Source organism: Heloderma suspectum, chromosome 13 (assembly GCF_057233095.1).
Source record: "Heloderma suspectum isolate Gila_16-S chromosome 13, 16-S_ref, whole genome shotgun sequence".
NCBI classification, from domain to species: domain Eukaryota; kingdom Metazoa; phylum Chordata; class Lepidosauria; order Squamata; family Helodermatidae; genus Heloderma; species Heloderma suspectum.
The window spans coordinates 26,957,461-26,976,224 of record NC_139470.1 but is presented as its reverse complement, the minus strand read 5'-3'; the positions used below and the strand labels follow the sequence as shown (position 1 = coordinate 26,976,224).

General features: G+C 49.8%; 1 protein-coding gene and 1 non-coding gene across 5 annotated transcripts in view; both read right to left on the bottom strand.

Moving 5' to 3' along the window:
* Positions 1 to 1,048: 1,048 nt before the first annotated feature.
* Positions 1,049 to 18,764, bottom strand: part of AP1B1 (adaptor related protein complex 1 subunit beta 1) — a 70,439-nt gene continuing 52,723 nt past the window's right edge. For 3 of the 4 annotated variants that reach the window (XM_084819397.1, XM_084819395.1, XM_084819396.1), the window contains 7 exons: positions 16,991 to 17,131; positions 15,023 to 15,168; positions 12,307 to 12,436; positions 11,093 to 11,177; positions 9,498 to 9,584; positions 5,043 to 5,197; positions 1,049 to 1,610 (listed from right to left, as the gene is read on the bottom strand). In XM_084819397.1, the coding sequence (XP_084675523.1) occupies positions 1,536 to 1,610; positions 5,043 to 5,197; positions 9,498 to 9,584; positions 11,093 to 11,177; positions 12,307 to 12,436; positions 15,023 to 15,168; positions 16,991 to 17,131 (819 nt within the window). In that variant the 3' untranslated portion in view covers positions 1,049 to 1,535. Of the gene's footprint in view, positions 1,611 to 3,045; positions 5,198 to 9,497; positions 9,585 to 11,092; positions 11,178 to 12,306; positions 12,437 to 15,022; positions 15,169 to 16,990; positions 17,132 to 18,764 lie in introns of all 4 variants that reach the window. The other variant, XR_014785700.1, reaches the window with a different exon arrangement.
* Positions 14,855 to 14,955, bottom strand: LOC146336234 (small nucleolar RNA SNORD125). Its single transcript, XR_014785838.1, has one exon. It is a non-coding gene; the product is annotated as a small nucleolar RNA SNORD125 (small nucleolar RNA).

The window sequence follows — 18,764 nt, the reverse complement described above, 5'->3', positions numbered from 1 at the left end:
GTACCCAAGCCTAGAAGGCCTGCTGGAAGGTGGCACAAACGTCAGCGCTGGGACCGTGAGGGACGAGGTGAACGCTGCCCTGGGTGGAATGGCAGATTCCAGCAAGGCCCCCAAAGGTGAAGCCCTACCCTGTAAGCCAGAGGCGGGCAACTTGCGGCCCTCCAGATGTTTGGCCCTACAACCCCCATCAGCTCACCATTGGCTATGTTGGCAAGAGCTGATAGTTGTGTGCCAAGCATCTGGAGGGTCAAAAGACGGCCATGCCTGTTGTGAGGCCAGCAATATCCAGCTGCATTACACCCATTTCAAGGAAAGCTGGGCCACTGGGTGATTTTGCGGGAGGCCTGCCACGCCACAGCCTGTTTCTGAACTCCATGCGCCCCTTTCCCAACAGAGCTGGAGGTTATCAGAACATTAAGAAATGGTGCCAGGGACGTTTTATTTTCCTTTTCTCTCCCCACCCCTTTTTCCTTCGGTGTTGTGTCTGTTTTAGCCTGTAAGCCCGAGGGCAGGGGTGGTCTCGTTTATACTGATCTGTAAGCCACTTCAGAAGGCTCTCCAGCTGAAGGAAGGGTTATCGATGCTTTAAATAAACCCTCATCCTCAATCCAGGAAAAACTGACGCCAAGCCAGGAAACAGCTCCAGGCACGTTTTATGCAAGGTAATTCAACTGGATGAATTTACCTTTGTCTGCGCCTCATACAGATGCTGGAGTCCAGGACTGGTGCTGCATGTTACTGGGTGCTCCTCCATTAAAAAAAAAAGCCACCTTCCCACCCTCCACCCTGTAAACAGAAGGCTGGATGTGTCAGGGAGAAGACCTGCTGCGTGAAAAAAGCTTGGCTAGGAATGCCCCTCTCCCTGTGTTCTAGGAAAGAAAAAAATACATGGGAAAGCATAACAGTGCGGCTAGGCCATCAAAAGAGGTGGTCCTAGCATTAAGCTTTATACACCCAGGCCCCCTTCCTCTCTCCCTGCCCCACCTCCCCGCTACACAGATTTCTTAGGCTGGGAAATAAGGCACAAACCACATTCCATCTCCAGCGATTAAGAGCATTGACTGTTTATTTGGTTGGGAGGCTAGCAAGACTGCAAGGTGATGCTAAAAAGGTGCACAGGACTTCTCCTTGTGCAGCTGCAGCATGGTGCACACGCACGCACACACACTGCCAACTTCTGTACATGTACAAAGGGCCAAAAATTAAGTACAGGGCTCTTGAGAATGGGGCGACATCAGCAGAGCGACATGGCGTGACTTTTACACACACACACGCACGCACAGTTATGCAGCAAGATCTCCCGTCCCCTCTGGCACTTCTTTCCGACACCTCTCCGTTCCCCAAAGCCTGGCTGCTCTCAACCCTGTTACATTCCAGTTGTCAGATGGCCTCTGAAAATACATCTTGCTTTGCGGGTTTCTTCCTTCTGCAGACAAAAGGAGGCAGACCCGGAGGGCTTTTGGTCCCGACAGAAATCTTCTGGGAGAGGGAGAGCGGAGAAGGAGGGGGAGGGAGGACGATGGTGCCCAGAGGCCTCAGTTCTTCAGGATGGTTTCGTAGGCTTGGAAAACGTGCTGAGCAACCTCGGGCGCACGGCACTTCAGGGAAAGCTGCATGGGAAGAGGAGGAGAGAAGAAACACGATGTAGAAGAGCCAGGGCTGCCAGCGAAGCTTCTACGGCATTAGTGAACAGAATCCAGGGGAAGGCAGAAAAACAAAAATGAAGGCATGCAAAGACATTAAGAGGAAGGCAGTTAAGCCAAGTAGCGGAGAAAAGAGTGTCAGCCGCTGCTGGGAGCAAAGCTTTTGCTGCCTTGGTTCTCAAGGCTGCTGAACATTTTCTCAGAATGACGTTGCCCCGCTCTCTCCTCCCCACGCCTCCCTCCCAGCCCCCCATGCAAGCTAATGACATCTGTGCCTTCAGCAGAGGAATTCAACACCAGACTCAGAGCAGGTTTAGCCGCTGTGACGTTTGTCTTGGGACACACCTGGTGACAGGCCAGTTTAGGTCTGTAGCGTAAAACCTCCCAAGCCACAAATCAGATACGTATCTGAGCCTAGGCACATCTACTCAGATGCTCATGCCCAGTTCAACGAGGCTTGCTCCCACGTAAGCGTGGACAGGGTTGCAGATTCTCGAAGGAGCAAAGCAAGTTACCGCAAAAGGCTTAAGGACAATTTTTACAATCTCATCTTGCCGAAGGAAGTCCCCCACTAAAGTCTCCCACTTTATTCTCACAACAACCCTGTGACATAGGCTAGGCCGAGAGAGAGTGACTGGTCCAAGATCCCCCAGAGAGAGCTTCATGGCTGATTGGGGATTTGAACTTAGGTCTTCCCAGCAGTAGTCCAACGCTCTAACCACTGCATTCTCCTCACCCTGGAGTTAGAGTCGGCACCAGTCAGCTTATGTTAACATACTTCTGTAAAATGTACTCAGTGGCAGGGCCAGCCCAAGACATTTTGCTGCCTGAGGCAAAGGACAAGATGGCACCCCCTCCCATTCCATGTAGAAAAGCTGACTGGACTGGCATATGCATTGGTCTTCAACACTAATGATGGGACAATTTTCTCCACTGACCTTGAAGGCAGCAGACTAACTTAGGGGGTGCAGAGTAGACTGCAAGGCACACAGTTTTCTCCTTGAACACCTTGCTGCCACCTCCTGGAATCTGCTGCCTGAGGTGAGTGCCTCACCCTGCCTAAGAGTAGGGCCGGCCCAGCTCAATGGGCAGGTTGGCCTTGCCACACAATGGACAAGGAGGGATGGAAGACTTCCTCTAAAAAGAAAAAGAGGTCTATCCACTCGCCTCGATTTCTCTCCCCCCACCCCCACATGCCCTGACCACCTTGCAATGGCACAATCTGTTATTTGTTAGCTTGTGTCAGGTGGGGGGTTTGGGTGTTGCTGAAAAGGGCATCAGAAGCAAGCAGGGTAGTGGAGGTGGAATAAAACGGAAGGGGTGAAGTGGTGAGTAGGAAGACAGCTTTAGAAAATTTGTTTTTTGTTTTTTTTTTAAGTGGAAACAAACACATTCTGCTAACCTCTAAATCCTGCAAGACCGGAGGGGCAGGCCCGTGGGGGTGGGGGCAGATAGTTGTGCAGCAACAAAAAACAAAACAAAATGAAGAATAAGGATTTAAATTGTCACCAAAGAAGGAAAGAGGACCACAACCACAAGAAACAGAAAAGAGGAGCCACCTGTGTCATCCAGCGACCAGGAGAGGGGATGCAGTATATTGGCCCCAGGCCTGTAACCAAGTGACCAGTAGTTTTAGAGGGGCCTAGAGATCCATAATGCTTGGCTTAGGTTCATTATAAGTGCAATTCTCTTGCTAGTGGGCCTCTTGGCTTGTGAGATGAGTCAAAGGTCGATAGTGCGGCCTCAGCACATTCCATGCTAACGGGCTCTGAATCTTATCAGAGCCTGGGAGGCACCTGAGAAGTGAGGCTCTGTTTCGGCTCTGTTTACAGGTGTCTGTGCTGGGAAAGTTCTGATTGTCTTCCTTCTGAACAAGTGCTGTTAGTCTATGCTGGGAATGAACGCTAATTAACACTTGCTGCTGTCATGCTGCCTCACTGCTACATGTATGGTATAAGACCCATTGTACCCCTTGGCTCTGGGTTCAGAAAAGCTGTCTGATCCAACCATTGGGTACGCCTGTGTGCTGTAAGTACTCAATAAAGGCTCCTTGTAAGCAAACCTGGATCTGGATCTGTAAGCAAACTAGTATCACTTCCATGGCACCTCCAAACCTTAGCAGCCCACAGTCGGGGCATACATGCGGTAGGGGGAAAAATGCAGTCCGGGATGGTTTTGGCAATCAAATCTCATTTCAGATGCATTGTGCAAGGTGAGTGGGGGTCCGGGCGACACTTCAGTGGAGGCCTTTCTTTGGCCCCTCGGTGGCCCCGCAACGGTGAGATGCTCTCCCCTGGGAGGCTCTCCTTGAATGTCTGGCCAGGCTTCTGCTGCCTGTTTTCATGCTGCTGTTTCAAGAGGGGGTGCGTTAAGCGTTTTTAAAAAATGAATTTTTTTTTACTGCAATTTAAAAATGTCTTTGTAGACCACCTTGGGTGCTTTTTGAAGGGGGGGGGAATAAATCTCTAATGTAGATAAAAATGAAATTATCTTCGAGTCACTTGTCTTTGCATCCCAAAGCCGTGCTGAGCTGCGCCTGTGTAAAACTGGGGATGGCGGGGAGAAGGGCACGCCTTTCCCAACAGGGGATGGCTATTCTGGGGACCCTTTCACATCTTGCAAATGGCCGCACATTATTATAGCTCAGCAGAGACCTCGAGCTCTTTCTGTCAGCCTGCCTGGCCCCAGGCCACTTGGGACTTCGACAGCAGCCTGTCCCTCTGCATGGGGACAGAGGGAGAATGGAAGGCCGGTGTTCCTTCTTGTGGCCCGTTGCAACAGAGATTCACCTTCATTCTCCCCTTCTTAAGTGCATCACTTCTTTATCTTTCGACCTTAACCCTGCAACGCAGAGCCTGTGTTCTTGCTAAGTTTCCCACAGCGTCTAGTGGTTTAAGCACTTATCAATCATCACAATTCACTTAAACATAAAGGAACTAGAAACAGTGGCCCGGTTTGCACGTCACAGCAACCCACAGTTTGTTCACTGTGGATTGCTGATAACGAAGCAGCAGACAGACTGTGTGCTCGCTCCCTCCTGCCAGCCTGCTCCGTCCCTGGGTCATTTACTGTGACGTCCAAACCCAGAATTGTAGGGTGTTGCAGGAGAAACTCAGACTCGTCACCCAAGAAAAGCCATGGATTACAAGCCTTGGCTGTTCTTTTCCCCAATAGCCTCCAAATCCAGGTTCAGACATCGTAATAAGTAAGCCAGGGATGGAGCAACCCTGGGCTGTCGAGCTCAGCATGAGCAGGCAGATGCTCAGAACACAGGACGCTGGCTCGCTCCTGCTCATCCATGGCTTCCCAGGGTTTACCTTGTGTAGCCATGATGCGCAAACTGGGTCATTCTCTGAGAGCAGGCGCACGCCCACATAACACGGGCAGGGAAGGCCATACCGTGAAGTTGGGATTCCCTGGCTGGATCCGCAGCTCTGCCAAGACCCAAATGCCGTTGGTCAGCTTGAGCGACTGGTACAGCATGTCCTGGCTTTCAACGTTCCTCTTTGCAATGGTGAAGATGTTGCTACCTTGAAGCTTGCTGCTCACAGCATCTGCAGGACCAAGGAAACAATTTGGTATTATTCCCGGCTCAAGGGAACAAGCAATCCGGTGCTGATGCTGCAAAAGCAAAACACGTGGAATGGGGCGCAAAGTTCAGCTTCCCGAGAATCCAGCTTTCAGTAAAAAAAAAAAAAAAAAAGGGGGGGGGGAGCAAGTTTCAAGCCCTCATGTTTCCAGAAAGATATGCTATGGACTCTGCATAGTGAAGCTTTCAAAATCCTGAGGGGTGGCTGAGGGAAGGGTCTCAACACCCTGCAGAACTCTCCTTCTCCTGCCTCATGGCTAGCATAAACAGAATGAAATTATGCAACGGTATACAGATATACATAATTAATACAGGTCAGAGCATTCAACTTCGCAGCACAAAAATACACAAGTCCTGTAGCATGGAATATACACAGCCCGAATTATAAGGAGCTGTATTCAGACAAGGGCTGTATCCATTCTGCTCATATGTAATGCAGGCAAATAACGTTATTACATTTAAGACGGTCCTACGCTGTTCCTCTTTATACAACCAGGTGATGTACAGCAATTAGAACAGTATACCTAAAAACGCTAGCCATCCCCTCGCAATACAAAACAAGCCCCCACAATTTACCAAGTCAAGGCCAGATCTACAGCAGTGGAATACAGAGATTAAAGAGGGCCATTTAAAAGAAAATAAAATGTGTTTCTTTCTCTCTGAAAGGCAAGTGAGGATGAGCAATAGCAACATTTTCTAGTATCACTGTTACTAGAATTCACCATTCAATAATCCCACCTTGAAAACAATGCAGTGATTACTTGACGCCAACATGGATTTGTCAAGAACAAATCCTGCCAGACGAATCTGATCCCATTTTTTTATCAGGTCACCTCCCTTGTGGACCATGGGAATGCTGTGGATGTCATATACCTCAACTTCAGCAAAGCTTTCAACTAAGTGCCCCATGATATCCTGATGAGCAAACTAGCTCAAAGTGGGCTACATGAAACAACATTCAGGTGGATCCACAGTTGGCTACAGGATCGGACTCAAACAGTGCTTATCAATGGGATCTTCTCAAACAAGGGAGAGGTAACAAGTGGGGTACCGCAGGGCTCAGTCCCGGGCCCAGTGCTCTCCAACATGTTTATTAATGACTTGGAGGAGGAGCTGCAGGGAATGCTGATCAAATTTGCAGATGACACAAAATTGGGCAGGATAGCTAATATTTTGGAAGACAGAAACAAAATTCAAAGTGATATTGATAGGCTGGAGTGCTGGGCAGAAAACAACAGAATGACATTTAATAGGGATAAATGCCAAGTTCTGCACCTAGGAAAAAGAAACCAAATGCACAGTTACAAGACGGGCGATACTTCCCTCAAAAATACTACAAGCGAGAAGGATCTTCGAAATGTTATCCATCATAAGCTGAATATGAGCCAACAATGTGATGTGGCTGCAAAAAGGGCAAATGCTATTTTGGGCTGCATTAAAGAAGCATAGCTTCCAAATCCCGGAACTACTAGTTCCCCTCTACTCAGCACTGGTCAGGCCTCATCTGGAGTACTGTGTCCAGTTCTGGGCACCACACTTTCAGAGGCTGGAGAGGGTTCAGAGGAGGGCAACAAAGATGATCAGGGGACTGGAAACAAAGCCCTATGAGGAGAGATGGAAAGAAGATATGGGCCTGTTTAGCCTTGAGAAGAGAAGACTGAGGGGAGATAGGATAGTGCTCTTCAAGTACTTGAAAGGTTGTCACAGAGAGGAAGGCCAGGATCTCTTCTCGATCATCCCAGAGTGCAGGACACAGAATCATGGGCTCAAGTGACAAGAAGCCAGATTCCAGCTGAACATCAGGAAAAACTTCCTGACTGTTAGAGCAACTCAACAATGGAGCCCAAGATCTAGGGAGGTGGTGGGCTCTCCCACACTGGAGGCATTCAAGATGAAGCTGGACAGCCATCTGTCAGGCTTGCTTTGACTTAGATTCCTCCACTGAGGAGAGGGTTGGACTCGATGGTTTACCAACCCTACTATTCTATGATTCTTTTTTTAAAAGCAAAAAAACAAAACAAAAAAGCTTCTAGTCCTTATGGATTCGAGGAAACCTTGAGCTCATGTGAGCACGGCTTGGCACAATCTCAGCCAGGGGTTGGGGGCGAACCTCCCACATGGCGACAGGAGTTAGAATGTAATACGGGGTGGCGGAGACCTCTTTCAACTGCTAGTAACTAATCCATACGAGGGGAAGTTCAACGTTTTAGAATGGGAGAAAAAAAACTGCACAAAAGCCAGGAAGCCACCGAGTGAGTGGTGGTGGGGGAGGAAGGGGCGCATGGCCGCCTGGGATCCCAGGAGGGCCAGATGTGGCTCCCACACCTGAAGTTCCCCATCCGATGGAGTAATACCTTTTCAACCTCAAGAAAGGACCTCTGAACTCCCTCTGTGCTGAATCTCATTCGTCCCCTTGAGTTCCCTTCTCTGTTAACTCTTGCAGCAAGCCTTCCGCCTAGGGAAACCTCCCCCCCCCGCTTTGATTTTTCCACCTACCTTGGGGGGTTTGTAAAGCCGGTCTACAAAAAGTGAGGGAGACCGTGATGGAAGTGTCATGCCAAAGAAAGAGAGGAAACAGCAGAGGCAGCTGCCTCCCCGTGTGGCAATCCTGCTGCTTCCAAACCAATCTGGCTTGGATGTCACACTGCCTTTGAGGGGGAATTAAAGAGGGTGCAGGAAAGGTCAACCCCAGTGGCTTCTCTCTGCACGCAAAATGCAGGACTGGGTGGCTGGCGGAGCAGTGGCAAGCAGAGTATTTTGTGCTGGCGGAATCCTTCGAAAGAGACATTCAAACGTCCGTACTCGAACAGGGCTGGGGAACAGGGTTGGATTCCCCAACTGGGAGTCTAAAGCCGCCTTCCCCAATCTGGTACCCTCCAGATGAGTTGGGACTATCCATGGCCATGCTGGCTGAGCATTGCGGGACTTGTAGTCCAACACATCTGGAGGGCATCAGATTGGGGGAAGGCTGGTCTGGTTTGACAGGGAGCAGCTCTCTAGGGTTCAAGGCAGATCAATGGCTTTTCGAGGCAATGCCACCCAGGAGGTTTTTAACTGGCTATTTTGGGGACTGAACCTTAACCTTCCAGCTTAACAGATCCCTTCTCCAGCCAGAACTGTTAAGATTTTACTAACTGCTAGAGTTTAGTTTTGCAGAAATGGGAAACAGGGTACTGTGTGTGCTTCTTTACCCCGGCGTCCCTCGGTGTAACTCAGGGATGTTGAACCTCTTTCAGCCTGAGAATTCCATTTCAGAGAAGCTTTCAGGGGCCACATTTCAGGGGTGGGTGGAGCCAAAGCCAAAAGGGGTGGGGCCAGAAATATAGAAATACCAGCATATTGTCACTGAAAGCTCTTGCTGCCGGTCACTAAGTTTTAGGAGAGGAATTTCAACCTCTTAGAATGGGGAAAAGCTGCACAAAAGCCATGAGACCACCAGTGGTCAGGAAAAGGGGGTGGGGTCAGAGGAAGGGGACCTGGCCTTCCGCGGAACCCCAAAGGGGCGGACTGGGACCCCAGTCGCCTAAAACTCTGCACCCCCCCCGTGTAATTTGAAACCTGTATAGCACCTAGGAGAGTCTAATTCAATGAAGGCTGCAACCTCTTCCTACACTCCAGCTTAAGTCTGTGATCAATGCAGACTTGATAGCGCTCTTCAAGTCCTTGAAAGGTTGTCACAGGGAGGAACGCCAGGATCTCGTCTCGATCATGCCAGAGTGCAGGACACGGAATCATGGGCTCAAGTGACAGGAAGCCAGATTCTGGCTGAACATCAGGAAAAACTTCCTGACTGTTAGAGCAATACGACAACAGAACCCATGACCTAGGGAGGTGGTGGGCTCTCCCATGCTGGAGGCATTCAAGATGAGGCTGGACAGCCATCTGTCAGGGATGGTTTGATTTAGATTCCTGCCCTGAGCAGGGGATTGGTGTCGATGGTCTTGTAGGCCCCTTTCAACCCTACTAACCTATGATTCTATGATGGCTTTAACACCAAGCTAGGTTTTTTTCCCTCCCCGTTACTAAATGTCCAGCCTGATGAAGAGTTCTGGAGAACCCGGGAGCTTGCTCACTATTTTGTGACATTCTGTTTGGTCCTGATAAAGGTCTTGCCCTGCTGTAGATCTGGCCCTGTAACCTCCATGGGTGAGAGATTCCCTGGCAACTACAAGTAAACTGCTCTGAGCCCTCTGGAGAACGGCATGGCATCCGGGTACGAATAGTGGCTGTTTTCGTCACACTGGATGAGAGGTCTCTCTTTTCACCTGCGCTGAGAGGACAGTCTTTAATTTGGAACTGTGCTTCATTCTCGTTGGGGATGTCCTTCCAGGTGGCCAGGAACATCTGTCGCTCTGGGAGAAGGGAGACGGAGGAGAGAGGGGTTGAACGCAGGGGTGGGGGAGCATGGTGCTCCAGAAGACACACGACGCACTCGCCTCAAGCCACAAACAGTCCCTCCCTCCAAGAAGCTGCCCCCTCCAGAAAAAAGCTGTGCCAACCCTGTGGATGACATATGCCAGCCTTCTGCAACCTGGTACATTTCAGATCCATTGCACTACAGTCTCCATCATCCCCTAATGGCCATGGTGGCAATGATGTGAGCTGTAGTCCAAAAGGATTCCTCACCCTATGACACTGGGCATGCAATGCAACTGGTTTTCTGAACTAGGGATGGAAGTACCAGTGATTACTGAGCTTGCCAAAATTCTTCAAAATGCGTTTTCAAGCTTGTTTTGCCTCCCTCCTATTTTCAATCTATCGTTCCGCTCGTTCAAATGGGGAAAGTGCCCATTTCCAATGGTGAAAATGCACATTCCTGTGCATATTTTTTAAATGTGCGCATTTTCTCCCATTGACAAAGCATACTTCTGAAAAACATTTTTTTAAAATGAGCGGGTATATATTAGTCTCAACCAGCTCCAAGAACCACAGGGAAGACTGCGGCCCAACTCATCTGGAGGGCACCAGGTGGAAAGGGCTGAACTAGTTCATATTGCCACTTGGTATCCAGCCTGTAGTGTCTTGGGCAGTGGCGACGCTTCTTGGATTCCCCTTTGCCTGCCAGTGGTAGTGTGGGATGCCCCAGAGACTGCTGATGCAGCCTCTCCCTGCTGGGAGGGTGTCACTGGCTGTAAGAGCGCCGGAGAGGAAGGAACACAGAAAAACACTTGATACCAGGTCAGATGATTTGTCCACCCAGTCCAGTATCGTGTGCTCTACCTGGGAGAGGTCTCTCCCTTTTCCTGGGGATGCCGGGGATCGAACACGGGAACTTCTGCATGCAAAGCAGGTGCTCTAACTACTGAGCTACGGCCCTTCTCCTGATGCCGCCTTCTCCCTGCTCCCACCATTCCAAGGGGCGTAGAATGGAGGATGCATTCAACATGGTGGCGTCTTACATTCTACACAACACGCTTCAGTCTCTCTTGTGGGACCCCTAGGATGACCAGACACTCCGGACGATGTACACAAGCCTTCCCCAACCTGGTACCTTTCAGATGCGTCGCACTACAGTCTCCATCATCCCCAAATGGCCATGCTGGTGATGATGTGAGCTGTAGTCCAAAGAAACTCCTTACCCTATGACACTGGGCATGCAACTGGTTTTCTGAACTAGGGATGGAAGAACCAGGGACTGAATCGCATGGGATTGCAGGTTACGATTGCCAGCCTAGGATCGAGGTCATTGAACAGATCTGAGATCAGCCTGAAAAACCACACAGGTGGCTAAGAGTATGAGGTTTCTCTTGAAGGAAGGACCTAATACATAAATAATGCCTCAAGCATCAACCATCCCCCCTTCTGAGGGGTGCTTCCCTTCCACCCACCGTTCCACGGCCCAGGCCCCCAACCGACCTACCCATTTTCCCATCTTCCACGAAGAGTATGTGCAGAGGGTAGAGGGTGCTGAAATAGAACACATCTATGTTGTTTTTCACTGCCACCTGGAGCCAAAGGAGGGAGAAAAAAAGACAGACTGGCACCCACCAACAGATATTTTAGCACAGAATTTCACGTACAATACGTGCTGCAATTCTACAGGGGCGGAGCATAAATGTAGCATTGGGCACAGAATTTTGCATTACAATAACAAGCACGTTTCTAGTCCTTATAGCTGTACAGATATGCTTCAAAACATATGGAGAAAGCATGCTGACAGAGAAGCCAGAGGGACATCTGGATAAGGTTTTTAATTGTGTTTAATGTTTTATTGTTGTTTTTATCAAGTTGTATTAGTGATTGTAAGCAACCTTGAGTCCCTTTTTTGGTAGAAAGGTGGCTTACAAGTCAAACAAACAAATAAATAAAAAATAAGGTTTCCAAGAGGTGGAACTGAGTACCTTGCAAGCTCTTGGCCTCTCCCTATGACTAGCAAAGCCAGAATTATACTCCCCACCATCAAATGGTAAAACTGAATTATCCTAATCTGCCTTTTGAGGCATAGAAATGGATTTGCCGGCACAGATTTTTTTAAAAGAAAAGAATGGAGAATGCACAGCCTTCTCCCAGAGCCTCTGCAATATGTGTAGGGGCATAGAAAGTTGTTTTGGGGTACAATCCTATGCATATTTAGACAGAAAAACATCCTACAACTCCCAGCATGCCCAGTATGCTGGCAGTTATAGGGACGTCTTTCTGTCAAAATGTGCATAGGAACATAGGAAGCTGCCTTATACCGAGTCAGACCCTGGGTCCATCTAGCCCAGTATTGTCGACACTGACTGGCAGAAGCAGCTCTCCAGGGTTCAGGCAGGAGTCTTTCCTAGCCTTATCTGGAGATGCCAGGGATCGAATCTGGGACCTTCTGCATGCAAAGCAGGGTCTCTGCCACAGGGCTACGGCCTAAAGGTGCACTGGATGGCACCTTTAGAGTAGTTGTATGCAATATGAGATTTGCCAGCTCTGATTGGTTGTGGCTCCCCAGGGTCTCTTTGGTCTCCTGCTACCCGAAATCCTTTGACCTGGGGACGCCAAGGACTAAACCTAGGGCCTTCGCAAGACAAGCAGGCGCTCTACCCCTACAGAAGACATGGCCGCGCCTCGCTCAAGCACACCAGCGCCACCTGGGCTCACCTGGAGGTTATTCAGGGGATCCATCTTCATGACCGAGCCGACGGTGTTGAGGGGAAGGGAGATCTCCACGCTCTGGTTCGGAGCCAGGGGGGCATGGACCTGTAGAGGCGCGGCAGGAGCCAGGCCGAAGCTGAAGAGGAAGCCCAGCGAGGAGGGCAGTGGCTTGTTAGTTGCAAGGATGCATAGGGTGAGCCAAGAGAAACGCTGCGCTTGCCAGGATAGAGCCCAACTGAAGCCCTACTCAGAGTAGACCCACTGAAACGAATGGGATTTCAGTGTGTCGTGACTAGCTTATCCCCGTTCATTTCAACGGGTCTGCTCTAAGCAGGACTGTAGTTGGATTCTATCTTCTGTTTCCACCTGCTTTTCTGCACCCCCGGCCCTAGGAGCCTTCCTACGGGAGCTGCTGCTTTGGGTGTGTGTCTGTGAGAGCAATCTTCAGGACATCTGTCCAGAGAGAGGCGTCTCCCATCTTGCCTCTCCTAGGGCTTTGCCACAGTGATGTGTGGGGTTTACCCCCTTTTTTGCTGCGAGTCTGACGCGCTCTTATGGTCATAAGAACCTAAGTGCCTTGCTGGATCACACTAAGGGTCCATCGAGTGCAGCATTCTGTTCACAAAGCGGCCAACCAGTTGCTCACTGAAAGCAGGACACGAGTGCAACAGCACTCTCCCGTCCAAGCTCCCCAGCAACTGGGGTACAGAGGCATCCTGCCTCTGGTACTGGCATATAGCCACCAGGACGAGGAGCCATTGATGGCCTTCTACTCCAGGAATTTGTTTAACCCCCTTTTAAAGCCACCCAAAGTGGTGGCCATCACTATATCCTGTGGAAGAGAATTTCACAGCTGAACTCTGCGCTGGGTGAAGAAGTCCTTTCATCTGTCCTGAATCTTCCACTGATCAGGTTCGTGGGAGGACCCCACTGGATTCTAGTATTATGTGAGAGGGAGAAAAAAGTCTCCCTATCCACATTCTCCACACCATGCATAATTCTGAACACCTCTATCATGTCTCCCCTTACTCACCCTTTTTCCAAGCTAAACAATCCCAGCTGTTGTAACCTTCCCACACAGGGGAAGGTCTCTCAACATAAACTGCATAGTGAACTGTTTAACGTGAGCATAATGTTGATATTTTTGGTGCTGGATATTGTTGACTGATCTCCTGGCATGCCTTTGTGCCGATTTAAATTGTTGATGCGTTTTCAATGAACAGCTATTGTATCGTGATGTATTATAACTATGGCTATTGTATTTGCAGGATTTGGGAGAGGGGGTTGTGAACCGCTTTGAAACATAGTGTCTTGTGGGAAATACAGTATACAAATAAGCTGACTATTCATGGAGGAAATAGCTGTGAGATGCCCCCACCAGCAAAAAGATCTGTCCTTGGCAGTGCTTTTGGGCAACTGAGCTTGCATGCTGGGCTGCTATTAGACATTTAAGGCAGGAAGTTCATCGACATGAGTTACCACCCAAGCTTTAAGGGAGTCCTCCCCAATCTGGCACCCTCCAGATGTGTTGGACTGCAACTCCCATCATTCCCAGCACTAGGAATGATGGGAGTTGCAGTCCAAACACATCTGAAGGGCACCTGGTTGCAGGGGGAAGGCTAGTTTAGGACCAGACCAGATGTGATGTCATTTGCTGAATCAGTAAATTGTGTGAATGGGTGTGTGGGTGTGTGTGTGAACTTAATAGCAGCTGCGAGGTGCCCCTGATACAGACCGAGACCATGGCTTGAGGCCAGGGAGCTTGAACTCTCTGCCCACACCACGGTCCCAATCCAAATCAGAGACCCCTGCAGCTGCTATTTGCAAGGGGAAGGAAGGTCCCCTAACCAACCACGGCAGCTTCCTTCCTGATGCAAATAGCAGTCACTGCAGGGCCAGGACCACGGTGAGAGTGAAGGGTCAAAGCCCCCTCGCCCCAAGCTATAGTCCCAATTGGGAAGGAGTTGGGATGGGGCTGGCAGCCCTTTACTAAACAAAAAACCTTCACACGGTTACCAATTGAATCCCATCCCAACTGGTTTGGCCCTGATGGTTTCACACTGGCCAGACTTCCACTCAAAGATGTCATCACTTTGCCAAATCTGATGGGCTATGTAGTGTTGGGATGTCATCCTGTGAACTGCCTGATTTCCATGAGCTGGGATAACCCACGTGACTAACCTAGGAAGTAGGAAGCAGCAGAAACCTAAGAGGAAAAGGAGTCAAACAAGGTGAATATTGACACAGTCCAGGTATATTTTGGTTTTTTTAAACCCCTACCATGGCCTTTCCTCAGCTGATGTCCTCCAGATGTTTTGAACTACAACTCTCAGGATTCCTGACCACTGGTCATGCTGGCTTAGGCTGATGGGAGTTGAAGTCCAAAGCATCTGGAGGGTATCAGGTTGGGAAAAGCTGCCCTACCGCATTGGAATGCCTAGTTTGTGCCCGAAAACTGGAACTATAGCATATCTGGTGCAGTTCAACTCAGAACTGGGCTCCCATGCCCAGTTCACTGGGTCAACATGGGCTATTGAAGGGACCCCTATTTTCCTAGCTGATAAGCCTCTTCAGTCAACTTCTTAGAGGGTTAGGTGAGCTCATCAAATCAGCCACTCAGGAAGATGGGAATCATCACAAGAGGCTATCTAGCTATCATCCCCTCTCCAAATGGGAGGACTTCTTGAGAACTGGGACCCTGCTGGCTGGGTGGCAGCGTTACCTGTTCCGGTTGAATTGGATGGCAAAGTCAGACATGACTTGCAGGGCCTTATTCGACAGCACAAGGTCCATAGAGAGGGATCCAACCTGGCGGCTGAAGGTTCCAGAGATCTCCAGGCCTTTGGCCTTCACAGCTGGGAGCCAGATCTAACATGGGGCAAGATGAAGACATGTTATTTAAGTACTGCATACTTTATGGGGTGGAAGAAGGTAGGCCCCTGCCCCAAGGAGCTAACAATCTAAAATATGACACAGAAGATGGGGAGGCAGAGACAGGGGAAGAATATACCATTCTTTTCATAAAATCATAGAATAGTAGGGTTGGAAGGGGCCTAACAAGGCCATCGAGTCCAACTCCCTGCTCCATGCAGGAATCCAAGTCAGAGCATCCCTGACAGATGGCTGTCCAGCCCCGTCTTGAATGCCTCCGATGTGGGGGAGCCCTCCATCTCCCTAGGTAATTGCTTCCGTTGTCGTATTGCTCTAACAGTCAGGAAGTTTCTCCTGATGGTCAGCCGGAATCTGGCTTCCTGTCACTTGAGCCCATTATTCCGTGTCCTGCATTCTGGGATGATTGAGAAAAGATCCTGGCATTCCTCTCTGTGACAACCTTTCAAGTACTTGAACAGCACTATCCTATCTCCCCTCTGTCTTCTCTTCTCAAGGATAAACATGCCCAGTTCTTTCAGTCTCTCTTCATAGGGCTTTGTTTCCAGGCCCCTGATCATCTTCATTGCCTCCTCTGAACCCTCTCCAGCTGGTTTCCTTCTTAAAGTGTGGTGCCCAGAACTGGACACAGTACTCCAGATGAGGCCTGACCAGTGCTGAGTAGAGGGGAACTAGTACTTCCCGGGATTTGGAAGCTATGCAATTAATGCAGCCCAAAGTAGCATTTGCCTTTTTCGCAGCCACATCCCATTGTTGGCTCATATTCAGCATGTGATCTACCACAATTCCAAGATCCTTCTCGCTTGTAGTGTTGTTGAGCCACGTATCCCCCATCTTGTAACTGTGCATTTGGTTTCTTTTTCCTAGGTGCAGAACCTGGCATTTATCCCTATTAAATTGCATTCTGTTGTTTTCTGCCCAGCGCTCCAGTCTATCAAGATCACTCTGAATTTTGTTTCTGTCTAACAAGGTATTAGCTATCCCGCCCAATTTTGTGTCATCTGCAAATCTGATCAGCATTCCCTGCACCTCCTCCTCCATTTGGCTTTTTAGCAGCCACATGACATTGTTGGCTCATATTCAGCTTGTAAAACATGTCCATCTGCATAACCCATAGGTTATGGAAATTAAGCAAATGTTTTTTCCTTCATTACCACTTCTGTGCTAAAATAAAAAAATAAACTCAATGTTCTACACAGGCTCCTGCTCTGGAGTTCACCCTGGCCAAGACAAGACTTAAGAGCCAAGGAATCCAAAGAGCGGCTTCATCCCTCTCAAACACAGGCCTACCAGCAGGGGCCTGTTTTCATTTAACTTTTGGGCAGTGTGTAGCAGTATTAGGCACAGAACTCTTCATATTATTAACTCCCACCCTGCCCAGTGGCAGCTGGCCATTTTACCGGTGGAGAGAGAACCACAGCACCCCTGGGCTACCCCAACATCTAGCCAAGAGAAGATGCCATTAGCTCCCAGAGCATGGCATTTCAGCTGCTGAAGGGGAACAGTTCCAGGTGTTAAGCTGGCACTGAAAGGGTTTAATAATTTTGCTAACGGTAGATGGAAGGGGCTGCTTCAAACTACAAATGGCTAATTTGGACTGGAATGTTGGATCTTTAGTAAAGTGTTTAATGTGTTTCTGTTGACCTTTGAGTCTGGGGTGATGATGTTTGCCTGTTTGTACTTGGCTCGGTCACCCACTGGGGTGTCTCGACACCTGAGACCCCCTGACATCTAACAAGGGGCGGCCCCTATGAACTATAGTGTCACTTCCCAGTGATCCTCAGAGGATAACGCTACTCACCGTTTTGGGTGCGACGTAGGATCCTGACAAACTGCCCACGCCGCCAGCCAGGTCAAAGAGGTCTCCCAAGCCCCCGCCGAGGGGTGCCCCCAGGTTTGCAGGCATGACCACGCTGGGCGCCGTGAAGCTAGGGCCAGCCATCTGCAGGAGACAAGGACATCGCGTTACAAAGGGCACAGAGCCAATGGAAAGGCAGGGCGAAGGTGCGCGTCTGGCGGTGGCCTGGGGGTCCGGGAACAGAGAACAAGAAACAAGTAGACATCTCTTGGAGCAGCAGGAGCTGCAAGTGCCCCCTTGTGAGTGGGCGGGGGGGCTTCTCGTGCCCTGACTAAGAGTGAGTCTTAGGACAGCAACAGCCAAATATAGAAGCTTTCAATCTCACTGCCCTTGGGGAAGGATTTCTGTGGCAACTTCTTTGCTGTGCCTGCCGTAGGTGTCTCGCGCAATGCAAAAGATCCTGGCGCATAGTCTAGCCCAGGCTTCCCCGACTTGGGGCCCCACAGTTGCGTTGGACCGCAACTCCCATCATCCCCAGCCATGCTGGCTGGAGATTATGGGAGTTGCGGCCCAACGCAACTGGAGGGCCCAAGGAAGGCTGCGCTAGGGAGCACTGCTTATACGGAGCTCCGGCCAGGCCTTTGGAGCCTCATGTGACACGAGCATGCAGTTCCAAACATACTCCGCTCTGGGCTGCATCCAGGAGGTGAACACGGTTGCCTGCTCTTTTTTCACAGAGGTGCGTCTATCATAGATGGTCTTCTCCATCGAGGAGCCACCGGCAACCTTCCTGGGAAGCTGGGTGGGAGATGCAGGCCCGACAAAGGGAAGGACTTCTTGATGCAGCACAGAGTTAAACTATGGAATTCACTGCCGCAAGATGTCGTGATGGCCACCAATTTGGATGGCTTTAAAAGGGGGTGGACAAATTCTTGGAGGAGAAGGCTATCAATGGCTACTGGTCCTGATGGCTAAATGCTGCATCCAGTATCAGAGGTCGCAAGCCTATGTGCACCACTTGCTGGGGAACATGGGCGGGAGGTTGATGTTGCACTCATGGCCTGCTTATGGGTTTGCCATGGGCAGCTGGGTGGCCACTGTGAGAATGGAATGCTGGACTAGACAGACCTTGGTCTGATCCAGCAGGGCTCTTCTTATGTTCTTAGGAAACTCAGGATCCTCTAGCACTCAGTTTTGACACCACCCCCAGCTCCCAAACAGAAGAGCTTCGACATGCCAAGGGGCCTCCAAATGTCCTGGGTCGTGATCCTGGAGGTTCTATCTAGCTCTTGATAAACCTCTCCAACTCCTCTGTGAATCTGTCCAATCCTATTTTAAAGCAACCTAGAAATAGTGGGCATGTTGTGAAAGTTGAGTTCCATAAGGTAAATTACGTGCTGTGTACTCTGATCTGTCCTGAATCTACTGCAGATCAGTGAAAAAGAGTATTACGAGAGAGGGAGAGATGTCCTCTCTCTGAGTTGGCTTTCTCTCTGCTGGGGAGGAAGGTTGATGACTACAGCAGCCAACTTGCATCCCTCCCCCCTCCACCTGTTTGCCACAACAAAAGAGGGTAAGGAGGGAGGGGAATGGGGGCAGCTCGCTGACAGTTCTCAAAAACTAGTAAAAGGGCTGAACCATACCCCTTCGGAATCGTCCCCCATCTCCAAGCAGAAGCAGGCAAGGTGTAGAGAAGAGCCAGCCACATGCAAAGAAAGAGAGAAAGAGAGAGAAACACACACAGGCCAGGAAGGGGAAAATAAGAGACAAACAGGAA